The sequence below is a fragment of the Lepidochelys kempii genome, chromosome 8 (genome assembly GCF_965140265.1).
Source record: "Lepidochelys kempii isolate rLepKem1 chromosome 8, rLepKem1.hap2, whole genome shotgun sequence".
NCBI lineage: Eukaryota > Metazoa > Chordata > Testudines > Cheloniidae > Lepidochelys > Lepidochelys kempii.
The window spans coordinates 71,081,641-71,096,494 of record NC_133263.1 but is presented as its reverse complement, the minus strand read 5'-3'; the positions used below and the strand labels follow the sequence as shown (position 1 = coordinate 71,096,494).

At 38.9% G+C, this 14,854-nt stretch overlaps 1 protein-coding gene across 1 annotated transcript in view; it reads left to right on the top strand.

Annotated features, from left to right (window-relative positions):
- PALMD (palmdelphin) overlaps positions 1-11,157 on the top strand; it is a 39,673-nt gene extending 28,516 nt beyond the window's left edge. The window contains exons 5-9 of the mRNA XM_073356947.1: positions 2,884-2,998; positions 4,094-4,127; positions 4,230-4,343; positions 5,397-6,494; positions 11,049-11,157. Of these exons, the coding sequence (XP_073213048.1) occupies positions 2,884-2,998; positions 4,094-4,127; positions 4,230-4,343; positions 5,397-6,494; positions 11,049-11,092 (1,405 nt within the window). The 3' untranslated portion in view covers positions 11,093-11,157. The remainder of the gene's footprint in view (positions 1-2,883; positions 2,999-4,093; positions 4,128-4,229; positions 4,344-5,396; positions 6,495-11,048) is intronic.
- The last annotated feature ends 3,697 nt before the right edge of the window (positions 11,158-14,854 follow it).

The window sequence follows — 14,854 nt, the reverse complement described above, 5'->3', positions numbered from 1 at the left end:
CCCCATAGCAGCCAAATTCCTCTCACAGCATATGTATTTTTAAAAAAATAAACACTAAGAATGGGAAATAGTTAAATATCAGAACTTTTTTTCCCCCAAATAGAACATTTAAACATTTCTAAATCAGATTTAAAAAAAATAAATTACAAAAAGCTATTCTGGCACAATTTTCAGCCTCTCCAGCTATGCACGTGACACATGCAGCACAGGGCTTTTGCAAGAATGCATCCCTACAAGCTTCAATGTGCAAATGTATAAGATTCTTTGCAAACTGACCCTAAAAGTTTTATACATAAACATGAAATGATAGAAACAAGTGCAAAAGCAATTATTTTAGATCCAGATCACTGAAGTCAAGGGGAATCTTTCGATGAATCCAGTGGAAATGTACCTATGGATTTAGCTTAGGACCATAATTACTGTTCTCTGCTGTGGGCTTGAGTAACATATAGAGGGCTGGTGAGAAAACAAGCCTTCCTTTTCACAGAAAATTACAAAGTTTCAAAACCTTCATGACAACGTTTTCCTCAACTCCAATCCCTTTCTGTGAAACATTTCAGTTTTGACAAAACAGCATTTTTGATGGTAAAAAGTTGTGCTGAAGCATTTTTGACCAGCTGTAACATACAGTTCTGCATAACAACAACAAAAGAGAGAGGGAGGGAGAAAAGAATTGTGATTCCCTATAGATATACAGGATGTACAGAGAGGCTACACACAACTAGTAAGAAGACAGGGTGAAATCCAGCGTAGACTAAGAGATGAATTCTTTCAGCTGGGTATCAATGTGCCTCTTCTGTAACAATAAAGGCTTTAAAAGCTCTCAGACAGCCAACATGTCTGGCAGGGAGGCTATTTTGGGTTAGTACTATTGAAATCTGGAAGGGAGATAGTAGGATCTCCAGTAATGGATCCACTGTCTTATTAATACCCAAATTTAGTTTACTAAATATTCGTGGAATATTGCAAAACACAGTGGTATTTTAGGTTTATGCTTGCATTGTATCTAATCTGCTTACAGAGGCCTTTGGTTACAGCCAGGCATGACCCAAGACACTTTCCTTTAATAAATGGGCCCCTTAAAATTACCTTCTTGTTATAGAACACCTAACCCAAGTGAGAAGAAGGTTCAGAAAGGGGATGTCATTAATATCCCGCTGACATATATCCTGCTTATTGAAGCTGACAAGCTTCTCTTGCAAACTGGCTGCAATTATGAGGACATTACCTTGTACACTTGAGGCCCTGCCTCAGCAAGCACAATAAACGTTGTTCAGCTTTCCGTGCTGCCTGTCCTTGGTGCATTGAATCAGCATTTCTGGGCGTATTACTGTTCTTCTGAAAAAGAAAGACTTCCAGAGATGTAGAGCCAGCACTTCTTCCACAGAGCAGGATGTATAGCAATGTTGAGTTATAATGGTAAAGGGCATATGGCAGGAAGGAGGATTTTAGAGACCATTGATAGCCGGGACATGGCTTTATGACTCCATCTATTTAAAACTGGTCAATGTTGTAAAGTTGTGGAAGGTACACATCCAGTTCTCTAATTGGACTAAGGTGTGCCACATCTAAAACCCCATCATCACAGTACTTTGCATTTATGCATCACCCTTCCTTTCACAATTAATCAAGCCTCATGCAGTAACATGCCTGGGAGTCAGGTATTGTTACACCCTGTTCGTGGATTGTAAAGTGAGAGACAGAGATGGGGGGAGGGTAAATGTTCATATTTATGTGCACTTGTGGACACACATACAGAGGAGCAAGTGTTAGACCATTCATCCCCCAAACCCCTTGTCACAACTGTAAATCAGTTGTACTTGGTCCCAAACAAATGAAAGTGAAAGAAGTAAAGCTTTAATCCCAGACTTTGTAGAAGTTTTTTGTACATGGGTGGCTTTGTTTTTGCCAGATACACAATTAACACTGGTTGGAAGGATTTGTGCTAGTATAATACTATCATCAACACAATTATGATTTGTAACAACAATTGTTTTCTAAATTGAAATAATTACACTGAAGAAAGATAATGAGATAACTTTATTGGTTTACTTTAGTCCTACAAAGTGAACTTTAGGTATTTGTAGCTGTGTTTTAAAACTCAAACAAGTGCTCATAATCCCAGTTCCACTGTGTGCCAGCTACAAGGAACAAATGCAATTTTATCTCCAAGGGCAGCAGTTTAGCTCTCTTATCTTCCTCCACTCTTTTGGAGCTCACTTCTGCCACACTTACTCACACAGAGTAGCACCTTACTCCACAAGAAGTCCAACTGAAATCATTGCCGCTATTTATGTAGTAAGGCACTAATCCACATTATGTAAAAATTGTCTGAATCTGGCCCCTTAATTATAATCTTGTAAATTGCTTATAACTTTCCTACCCACCAAGCAATCAAAATGCTCTGCTTGTTCTAGACATGGGAGAATGGTGATCCAGAACAAAGAAGTGAGCAAATAAACACATTCACCCCAGTCTGTGAACTGGCCTAATATGTTAAGTCATTGTTATATGGGGAGGTAAACACCATTTTAGTTGTGATAATGCTTGATAATGAGAGAGTTTAGTTGAAGGTGAAGAAATCCTTTAGGGGCCTGCCCCCTTCCCCCGCCTCTTCTAAACAAGTTAATAAAGAAACTTTACCAGAGTGCCTTAATCTGCTTATTTTCAAAGTATCCTCTGAAGAGATCTGTGACAAACAGGCATATTCTGATTTCATACCTTCCTAAATCAAGAGCAAATCAGTTTCATCAGTGTAAAAATGGTGTAAGTGTGAGAGGAATCAGGCCCATCGGTATCTCTATAGGAAATATACTGAAAGCATAATTGCATTTTAATACCTATTCTTTAAATATTGTTATATAAAATATGTTATACTTGCAGACTTGAGAAAGAAATTGAAGCTCTGGAAAAAGAAGAGATGAAAATCTCAGTTAATGAACAGGCAATTTTAAAGAAGCTTAAATCAGTTGAGAGAACAGCAGAAGATATCTTAAAGGTTGGTGTTACAACTCTTCAGAAAACAGGATTCTTTACTAAAATCTATTTGTTATAATAATGAATTAAAGAGGAATTGAATGGATCATGGGACTGATAATAAGATACGGGGTATTTCGCCTCATTAGTTCAAATCTAACATAGAAGAGTGACCAAAAGATTACACTACCCAATGGTTACATGACCTATATGGAAAGAGTTTGGTGGTTTCAGCCCATTACTCTATGGAAAAAATATCTACAGCACATCACGAAATCACACACTGCAATTGGCAGCTTTGCAGGCAATCTCAGCAGAGAGGGCAAGGAATGAATAACGAGCATGGACACTGAGCTACCTAAATCCTTGAGGTGGTCACTCCAAGCAACTATATTGTGACAACTAGTTTGTCTCTCTAGTATCCTGGGACTGGCAGGGCTACAGCTATATTATGTTGTTCACCTGTCATAGAGCCTAAGTGCACTTACAATAAAAATTGTATGGTACCATTAATCATTAGTCAGCTACGCTGACAAAATGTCAACAGCATTTTTTAAAACCCTCTTGTCTCCCTCTTGAAATAAAAGAGAAGCCTTAACCCATAACTTCAGGAAAACCCTAGCTTTAAACAGATTTTCAGCAATATGCCTGAAAGTCAACAAACTTGGGGCCAGAGTGCACAACACTTGCTCATGCAAATAGACTCACTGACTTCAATGAGATTACTCACAGCCACAATTGCCTGGTGGCTTTGTCAGCTCCAGGGAGAAAAGTAATTCCTGAAGTGAGGGCCCTCCACTAAGAACACCCCGTCCTCTACACTCCAGAAGTACTATGGGTTGTTCTCTAGTGCCACGTGAAACTGTGAGAGAGAGGCCATCAGGAGCCAGACTCTAAGGGGATAGATAAAGCATGCTGGCAGAGTGGAGTGGGAAAGCTTGCCCCACCACTGCAACTGTCCTGTTGAGAAGTTGTTTTCATTTCCAGGTATCTTCCAGTTCAAACTGAGCTACACAGAAAGTTAAAGAGTTGTGCAGTAGAAAAGTCTCTGTGTTTTGAGTTAATTTCTTAAAACTGAAATAATCACATATCACATTTTGTTGCTCTTTCTTCATAGTCTGTGAAGGCAGCTAAAGCAGGAATTCAAGAAGGTATGTTCAACAGAAGCATTTTATATTAAATTTTTTTTAAATGTTTGTTGCATGAAGCCAATGAAAAGTAATGTGGATCTCCCATTTACTTATTTTTAACAGAGCCAGTGGACTACATATATACCAATATACCCGACCTTCCAAAATCCTTCAGACCTTCTGCACTGAAAAGGGCCGGACAGGCAGGAACTGAGGATGATGAGGAAAACAGAAGAGGTACAGATTGGTAGTAACTTTAGAAAGAGTGCAGATTTGTAATGGTTCATAAGAATCTTAAAAAATTAAAGCTAACTTATTTAGGGAAAGGATCGAGAGACTACAGATAATAGGCATAATTCTCTTCTTACTTACACACAGGTTACAGCCGTGTTAGTCTGTATTCGCAAAAAGAAAAGGAGTACTTGTGGCACCTTAGAGACTAACCAGTTTATTTGAGCATAAGCTTTCGAGAGCTACAGCGAAAGCTTATGCTCAAATAAACTGGTTAGTCTCTAAGGTGCCACAAGTACTCCTTTTCTTTTTACTTACACACAAAAACTCCATTGTAGTCAGTTGAGTGGCACTGCTGTATAACTGGTGTACCATTGAGAATGAGGCCCCATGTTTTCTAGCACTTTCATCCAGCACTGACTTACTGTACTTGAGGTAACCCCTATCTGGTTCTGATAGTAGTCCACATAATGCATTTTCCATGAGCAATTATGCCTGCTGAGTAACCCAAATCTAACCATCCCCTGACCTCCACAAAGCTTCCTGTCTCCCACTGTTTAAGACCAAGACTCTACTCCTGCATAGTACTACACTCCCTCAATTCCCATTGACTCCCACTGCTCGGCACCTTGTAGGAGCTGGCCTCAAGTTTAACCTGGCTTTCTCATTTGGTGTTGCATATTAGAGCCTCAAACAGCTGATTTTCTATCAGAGATGAGTCCCAACCAAAATATTATTTCTTAATATCTTCAAACTTTGAGGAGGACAGCAGGGGATAAAGTGGGGGTTCAATCTCAGAACCCAGACCTGGATTCAAGTGACAAGGTTGACCATTTTTGCTATTCTATGCTGAACCAAAAGCTTAAATCTTAGTGCATGCCTCATTCTTTGGTGCCTTAGACTCAGGATCCAAATTCTGTGGCACAGGACAACAATCTCTGCTGAAAATTGGACTATGAGATTTGACAGTTTATCCAAACCACCTATCATAAGGATAAGATCTAAATATTTGTTGCAGCTACTATGTTATCACTGTTAAGTTCTTATTTCTCTTAACAGCATTGTTTGCCATGGAAATTAAAGTTGAGAAAGACATGAAGACTGGGGAAAGCACAGTTTTGTCTACCATACCTCTTCCGTCTGATGAGTTTAAAAGTACAGGAGTAAAAGTCTATGATGACGGTAGGAAGTCAGTCTATGCAACGTGGTCCAACGGCAGCGTAACACACAATGGCATAGATGAGCTTGCACCTGTTGAGGTGGAAGATCTTTTAAGAAAAGCAACTGAAAAAAATGCTAAATCTCCTACAGAGTATCATGAGCCTGTGTACGCAAACCAGTTTTATAGGCCAACAACTCCCCAGAAAGACAAATTAGTTCCTGGGCCAAATTTGGAAGACACTGTTAAAAAAGAGACTAATGAACTTGGCAATCATCAAAATGAATCTTTCTATAACAAAGGCAACAGGCAACATAATGAAGAAAATGGTTTTGATCTTCCCAAAGTAACACTGCCAAAGTCTCCCTCTCCAGGGTCTCAGCAAAAAGAGGGAAAGGTACACATTAATCCAAAAAACAGGATAATACATAATGACAAAAGAGGAGTTCTACAAAAGGATTTGGAACCCTATCAGAAGACAAGAGAGAGTCATTGTGAGGCAATGTTTATGAACTCAGAGGATACCAGTGAAAAGTCTCCTGTAACTCAGGATGCTGATGAAGACATTAGGTACAGCATTGTTCAAGCTGTGCCATGTTATGTGGATGATACAGAACCTGTTACAATGATTTTCATGGGTTATCAGCATGTAGATGATTATGAAGAAGCAGCAGCAAACAAAAACTTGTCCAGATATGATGGAATTATCCATGCGGAACTGGTTGTCATTGATGATGATGATGAAGATGACAGCAAATCTGAGAGACCATCGTATCATCCTGTAGGCCATTACAGTCAAGTTCACCAGCCACCCAACAAACAAATAGCAGAAGTTCCACAGAGGATCCCGGAGGAAAACCTAGGTGGAAACATGAATAAATCATGCCACAAAAATTCCATATCACTGGAAGAACAAGAAGAAAGTTTGAGCTCTATGTACCATACTCATCTTGATGGCCAGCTATCTGGAGACGGTACAGAGGATCCCTCGTTAACAGGTAATAAAAAAGGAAAATCATGTCACTGCTGTTCACTCATGTAACAACTGATTGCATCACTCTTTTTTCCAACTAACAATCCTTTTCACTTTCCCATTCTTCTGCTGTCTTATGGACAATTACACAATTATTGGTCAATGTCTTTACTCTTTTTATTGGTTAACGTATGCTAATCTGAATTTTTAGTACTGTGGAATGCTTTTTTCACCTTCAGCAATGCTCTAGTTGGCATATTTTGAAATAATGATCATTTTGAAAATTAATTTCCAAAAACCTATTTCCATAATGTTCAGAGATTAAAAAAATGAAACAGAAATTTAACACTCTTGATTCTTCTAGAAATGCCAATTTAAAATACTACTTTTGACATATGATGTATGAGAATACATTCACTTTGCTTCTGGGTGACTAATAGCATTGCTTCTTACACTATGTATCTCCTTATTGGGACATATCTGTGCCTGTGTTCTAACTATTTCCTGTATAATCTAATTTATGCCTTAAATTAGAAAGACTGTTTAGCAAGCAGCTTTACATTCTTCTTGGATCAATTTTGCCTACCTTGCCTTGACTATGTTTATGCAAATTAATGTATTTTCTAGCCTGATTTATTTAGATATTTTTATAGTTTTTAAAATATGACAAAATGCCATTTTCCTGTCTGTATATTAACTTCAGTCTGTCTGTATTGTCTGTCTTTATTTATTAAAATACCTTACTTTTTTCTAATCTGTTAACATATACAGTCTTGCACTCTTTCTTGGTATACAATTTTATAAAAATGTTAAAAAGAAATCCTCAAATAGCAATAGTTGTCTATCAAAGTAAGCGAATATGTTTTATATTTATACTATAATTTAGCTATCAGTGAAATATATCTAAAGAATAAGAGGAGCATGTTTCAATCAACTGGTAAAGATTATATTACATTTAAAAGAAAAAGACATCATCATAATATAACTCAAATGTATTCAATTGCATCCTGATCCTGTACCCCTCCCACCCTCCAAAATTCCCAGTAGTTTTGATTGCAGAAGACATGCAAGATTGGACCTTAGCTAACAATCCACTGGTGATCTAGCAATAGTTAGAATGTTAGGAAAGGATTAGCAATTTAAATGTAAATATCTCCACAGGACATGGATACTTCATTGTAGCAAGCTAGCAATTTCAAGTAACATTGCCTGAGTATCACTGTACTTGGAGAAACTTCTGCATAGCTATTGTGAAAGGATGCATTCACTTATTTCATGTTGGCATGGTGCGGTCATGCACCATGCAGCCAGAAATTTTAAAGTTTACTTTTCTTTCATTTTCAGAAGCTGAATTTCTTTTGGCAGATAGAAATACACTCACAGGCTGGTCCTGCCTCATTTTAACAGTAAACTAACAATTATTTCAGTGGGAATAAGGCAAGCCTTAAATGTAGTTCTTTTAAACCATTTTTATCTTTGCCTATTTCCACTGATTTAAAATTTGTATAAGAGAGAGGAGAAACAGGTCATTGGATGTAATCCTGGCCCCATAGACATCAATAGGAGTTTTGTCACGGACTTCAATGGGGACAGAATTTCACCCCCTATGTGAAATACTATCTCTAACAGCGTATTTTTAAGTTCCCAGTGGAACATGGAACAGGGCCACATCCCTCTCCTTCCCCCATCTTTTTGTCACCACCCCTTGCCCTATTAGATGGTGGAAAAAGCCAGGAAATGACTAATTGTTCCATACAGCCTTGTAGTCATACTGGTAGTTCTAAAAAGGAAACAAAACCAGGAAAACCTCTTATATCCAAAGTAACAATGTATTACAAAGGGCTACTGCTTAGAGAAAGAAAAAAAACTGTTTACAAATCAATCATTCGCTCAAATCCAACTACCAAGTTCATCCTGGTAACTCCACTGAAATCCATGGAGTTACCCCACGGATGAATCTGGCACATTACCGTTAATTGTTATCGCATTGCAAGCTCCTGTTTTGGGTCAGATGCTACAGTGTAGCATAGAGAGGAAAACAATCAACTAGGCACTTGAGGGCTGAGGAGTCAATGGTAGCATGTGCACACGAAGAACATGTATCAGGGACTCTGCTAAAAATGAAGGGGAAGTGGATGGCAAATAAGACTAGGGAACAGATATCTTATGGCACAATTAATTTGAGAAGAATCTCCAGAGTAAATTGCTGTAGAGGTTAACGGTAGTAAGGGACAGCTCGGAGGCACATGAGCCATGTTCTCTGCCTATGTATTTGGGGATCCATGGGTTTGAACCAGTTTCCTGCACATCCCCCCCCGCCCCATGCAGTACTAGAATTGCAGAACAGACCCCTCCCCTTTCCACATGGCAACCATACTTGCCTCCCTCTGAGAATGGTGGTGTACTCATGACCCCAATCTACAGTTACAGTCTACTGCTTCCATAGGGTCTAGCCCCAGGATTACAACTTCTATTTTTTTTTAAAAAAAATTCATTTTCTTCATTTAATTTCCGGCATGTGAATTTGGCTCATGCAAACATTTGTAGCGATTTAAAAAAATTAATCGCAAATAATTGCACTGTTAAATAATAGAATACCATTTATTTAAATATTTGTGGATGTTTTCTACATTTTCAAATATATTGATTTCCAACTACAACACAGAATACAAAGTGTACAGTGCTCACTTTATATTTCTGATTACAAATATTTGCACTGTAAAAAGTAGTATTTTTCAATTCACTTAATACAAGTACTGTAGAACAATCGCTTTATCATGAAAGTTGAACTTACAAATGTAGAATTATGTACAAAAAATTACTACACTCAGAAACAAAACAATGTAAAACTTTAGAGCCTACAAGTCCACTCAGTCCTATTTCTTGTTCAGCCAATTGCTCAAATAAGTTTGTTTACATTTGCAGGAGTTAATGCTGCCCGCTTCTTGTTCGCAATATCACCTGAAAGTGAGAACAGGCATTTACATGGCACTGTTGTAGCAGGCATAGCAAGATATTTACATGCCAGACACACTAAAGATTCATATGTCCCTTCAAGCTTCAACCACTATTCCAGAGGAATTGCGTCCAGGCTGATAATGGGTTCTGCTCGATAACAATCCAAAGCAGTGCAGACCAATGCATGTTCATTTTCATCATCTGAATCAGATGGCACCAGCAGAAGATTGATTTCCTTTTTTGGTGGTTCGGGGTCTGTAGTTTCCGCATCAGAGTGTTGCTCTTTTAAGACTTCTGAAAGCATGCACCACACCTTATCCATCTCAGATTTTGGAAGGCAATTCAGATTCTTAAATCTTGGGTCGAGTGCTGTAGTTATTTTTAGAAATCTCACATTGGTACCTTCTTTGCATTTGGTCAATTCTGCAGTGAAAGTGTTCTTAAAACAAACAACGTACCAAGTCATCATCCGCGACTACTAAAACATGAAATATATGGCAGAATGCAGATTAAAACAGAGCCGGAGACATACAATTCTCCCCCTAAGGAGTTCAGTCACAAATTTAATGAATGGATTTTTTTTATTATTTTAAAAACGAGCATCATCAGCATGAAAGCATGTCCTCTGGAATGGCAGCCAAAGCGCAAAGGGGTATACTAATGTTTAGCATATCTGGCACATAAATACCTTGCAATGCCGGCTACAAAAGTCCCATGTGAACACCTGTTCTCACTGTCTAGTGACATTGTAAATAAGAAGTTGGCAGCAGCAGCATCTCCCATAAATGTAATCAAACTTGTTTTGCTTAGTGATTGGCTGAACAAGAAGTAGGACTGAGTGGACTTGTAGGCGCTAAAGTTTTCCATTGTTTTGTTTGAATGCAGTTATGTAACAGCAAAAGAAAAACCCAGAACCCACATTTGTAAGTTGCACTTTCACAATATAGAGGTTGCACTACAGTACTTGTATGAGGTAAATTAAAAATAATCTTTTATCACTTTACAGTACAAATATTTGTAATAAAAAATATAAAGTGAGCAGTGTATACTTTGTATTATGTGTTGTAATTGAACTCAGTATATTTGAAAATGTAGAAAAACATCCAAAATTTTAATAAATTTCAATTGGTATTCTACTGTTTAACAGTGCAATTAATCACAATTAATTTTTTGGAGTTAATAGTGAGTTATCTGCAATTAATCAACAGCCCTAGTTTAAACTAAACCAGTAAGTGAAGGCTATAAACAAAGAGCTTAGTTTAATTACTCACATTTTCTTTTAAACTTGTCACTTATCCAAATCAAGAATCATACAGCTGTTCGCTCTGCATTAAATTAACATTAAAGAAAAAAAATTAATAAGCTTTGAAATTTAGCCCAGCTATCTTCTAAAAGTGTTAATGGATTCATTCTCTGTACTTTGTCTATGCTGTGAAATTACCAGCACTAATCCTTTCTACTAATTTCTTTCTATAATACTAAAATAATGCTTAGTCTGTTGGATCTAACTATTCGGGGTAAGTACATTCTTCCTTATTCTAAACAAGGAGATTTTGATTCAGAAGCAGAAAGCTAATCATACTATTCACTGAGGTTTTTCTGTTCTCTTTTCTATCCACAGCTCTGAGGATGAGAATGGCAAAGCTGGGGAAAAAGATGATTTAACAGCTGGAATGACATGGAACTCACATTTAGGCTTTATTAATCAAAAGAGAATAAAGTTAAGGCTTCCTTTATCCCTGTTTTTCCGGACTTCGTGTTTTGCTTATTCTAAAATATAAGTGTGTATTACATATTACACATATGCAGCCCTGTCCCTCTGCAGAAATCCAGTGACTTCACTAGGATTCCTCCCAGACATAAGGGGGCATCTGCATGGATAAACAGTGCAAATCAAATCCTGGAGTCCTTACACCTAAATAAAACTACTACTGACATCAATAGGAAATTTTCCTACATAAGAACTGTCAACTTTGGCCCTATACGAGCATACTGATATATACCTACACCCACGTGCTCTCACACACACACACAATAATAGTTGCTATGAATACAGCACGGATAAGCAATTAAACACCCCTTGAGGAAATTCCAGTCTTCAATTTTTCAGACACATGCACACACTTGAAAGTGAACTAACCCAATTGAAGATGCTGTTGCAATGTATTTCTAGTGAAAGTTTATTAAGTTAATGTAAAAAAGAAAAAAGCAGCGATTTAAGGTAGAAATATGATGAAATGTAAATATGCAGAGAGATTCCCATAGCATAAATAGATGTTGCTCCACTGGACGCTGATGGATTGGTAGCAACTGACAACAGCTGAGGACTTGGCTCAAAAATGTTTTAGTCAATAATTACAGTTCAGGTTGTAGCTTCCTAGCAGGAGGCTCTTTCAAGTCAGCTGTGCCCCCGCAGGGATGTAAAAGCAAATCCAAATTCTTCCTCATTAGATGGTAACGGTCTGTCACCATGCTGGCTGTGGGTGGGCGTTCTATAACTGTACTCCTACACATGGGCAGTGAGCAGGCAATAGCTAGTGCTAAATCTGATGCTAAACTTAGGTGCAACTCACACAAAGCACCCCATTGTGCTTGGCAAGCCCAGCGCTGCTTTTTTAGCTCCCCTGCTGCCCCACATGCAGTGAGCCATCATCATACCGGACACAAACACCTTTTGAGAGATACACATGGGTGCTTAAAAGGTAGGGCTGCAAAATCTCAAATGTTAGAACTTGGCCAAATGCAAGAAAATGAACAAATAAAACTAAATAAGGTTTAAGCTGTCGTGTGGCAGTTCTTTTCCACTTGCATTGTTTTCTCTCTCCTTCCATCTTTAGTAATCTTACATTCTCCTATTTTTTTTGCTTTTCCCTTTTGTCCGTTTTCTCCTTCTAATCTGACCACCCCAGCTCTCCTAGTACCACACTCTCTCTCTCTCAGGCATTTTCATCCTAAGAAGATGGAGTCCCTTCCTTTCTCCTCCTGTGCTGGGAGACTCCTTGGTTCCTTTTCACCTCACATTCACCATCCCCGAAAAGTTCTGGGATAAGGAAGTTGGAAGTCAGAGGCATGGGTGTGTAGGAGAAGGGGATGGGATTGGCTTCACTTTAAATCTGGAGAAGTTTAACTTAGTGTTACAGCTGGGATAAGTTTGCTTACTAAGACAACTTCATCCATGCAGGACCAGTCCAAATGCTAGTGGGGGTGCTGAGTATACCCATGGTTAAGCAGGGGTAGAATCCTCAACAGGCTGACATGCAATGAGAGAGAGGTTCTATGACTGACTACAGGACCCCTCCAGGCCTCATGCATCCCCTCTCAAAGGATAAGAGTGGGAAAAAAGGACCAGCAGCAGTAGATTTCGCCCCTACCCACAAGCAGACAGACAGCCTTCACAGAGCTCACTGTGGCCCAGGACCACAGACTCAGCAAGGCCTGAATTCTGGTAGGGCCTAAAGATCCACTCTTAGGTCTTCTCCTGGAAGGAAAAGAAATACTCTCTTTGCAGCAAGAGAAAGGATGGAACATTTCCTAAAGTAATGCCGCCCGTGCGTATTAAGCAAATTAGGAGGCTAGGAGCCATTTGATGATGTATCTGACTCTGTATATTAAGTATTGTAATTTAAGTATTTTTCCACAATGTAAGGAAAATGCTCAAGTATTAATGCCCAATTTAAATATATTTCAGACAATCCAAATCGATCAACAGAACATAAACATTGCTTGAATTCATGAGAAATGCGTGGTACGATGCCTCAGTCACAGGCTGCCTGTGTTGCCACAGCTGCGGGAAATATGCTGCCCCCACACCTTCAATACCTCTGGCCAGACTCTCCTTAGCAAAACAATCACCGGCATTAGTTTTTCAGTCGTAGCATCGTTTTTACAGTGACTTATCTCCTCCCCATCTCAGCACAGAAGAGCTCAGTGCATCACAAAACTGAAGGGCAGCAGGACAGGGGGCATTAAAAGACAACTGGGATTTTCCTTGCTATGGGGGGGGGAGATGAGGGAGGAGAATCATACACAGGATCATGTACATAGCTTCCCCAGCAGCATTAAATAAAAACTTTTGGAACTTAACCCTAGTGAAGTTGTACAGGTGAAAATAGAAGCTCTGTCAACCTGTCGCAGTCAGTTCAGCCATGACCTCTTAAGTAAATACCAGTTGCACTACATGTCTCTGTGAAATACATTCAGTTTATTCACTCGCTTATCTAATATTCTGATATAGTTCTAATAGGCTCCTTTAGGATAAGTTTCTTTTTATTGGCCCGCTTTAGTACATATCTCCCATACCTAGGCCCCCACATCTACAGTTCTAAAAATTGGGGAGGGGAAAAAAAAACCCACACCCAACAACCTGTACAAGCTCCCACTGCATACAATATTAAAGTTCTGTTGAACAGTTTTCATAGTCAAGAGAATTGACAGTCTCCACCACCTTTATAGCATCACTTGTGTGTATTTTCACCACTTCATTTTTCCTCTAAAGTAGATCAGGGTGAAACACTGCTTCAGCAATAGGACTTTTGCATTAAGGAGCGAACTGTGGCCCTAGTGACTTTATTGGCCCAGGAGTGCATTTACACTGCGCCTCGGAATGCTTCGTTTCCTCTTTGGGAATATTGGAGGGTGACAGAACTTCAGCATATCAGAAGAAATGACTTGTAACTAAAGCACCGATCCTTAAACCCTAACTCATGGGAGCAGTTCTGTTAACATCAATGACACAGTGTAAGTGGAGCCAGAATAGGGCTTTAAAGGAGAAATGCACTAGCATAATGGAACTATTCATGTGACTAATTACATCTTGTGTCACAAAGAGTTGGAAGGAAGGGGTCCTGCTCACCTTCTCATTGGAGTAGTCCCACTGAAATCTATTGGGTTCCACACAGGAGTAAGGAAGCAGGATTTGATGCTGGTAGTAAAGTAATGTAGTTCATGTTTGATGTAATGACTGGCATGGAGGAAGTAAAAAAAATCAGTATGCCTAATTCTATGCTCCCTTACACAGGCAAAATTCCCCTGGACTTCAGCTGGGAGTTTTGACTGTGCCATGATCAATTAGTTATAATTTTGATTGAATGTAATTTAATAGCAAGATATAGCCATAGAACGAGACAGCCCAACAATAATTCACCCGCCTTTATTTAAAGCTAGATTACCAAATGATTGGAAAGGAATACTAATAGCACTCAATGGCTCTGGAAATAAACCTGCTGCCAGGGCCATCTGTTTTGCTGCTGCCATGGGATGGTCCATTAGTCTTTAAACAGAGTTATAACACACCTGAGCAGTGTTTTGTACTCCTCCCTGTGCTGAGCCTGGTCCAACACCCATTGTCATTAATTCAGAAACTACTATCTTCACTGGGTGTTGGTTAGGCCCATTGTGCAGAGACTTTAAATAAGTCTCACCAAGTGA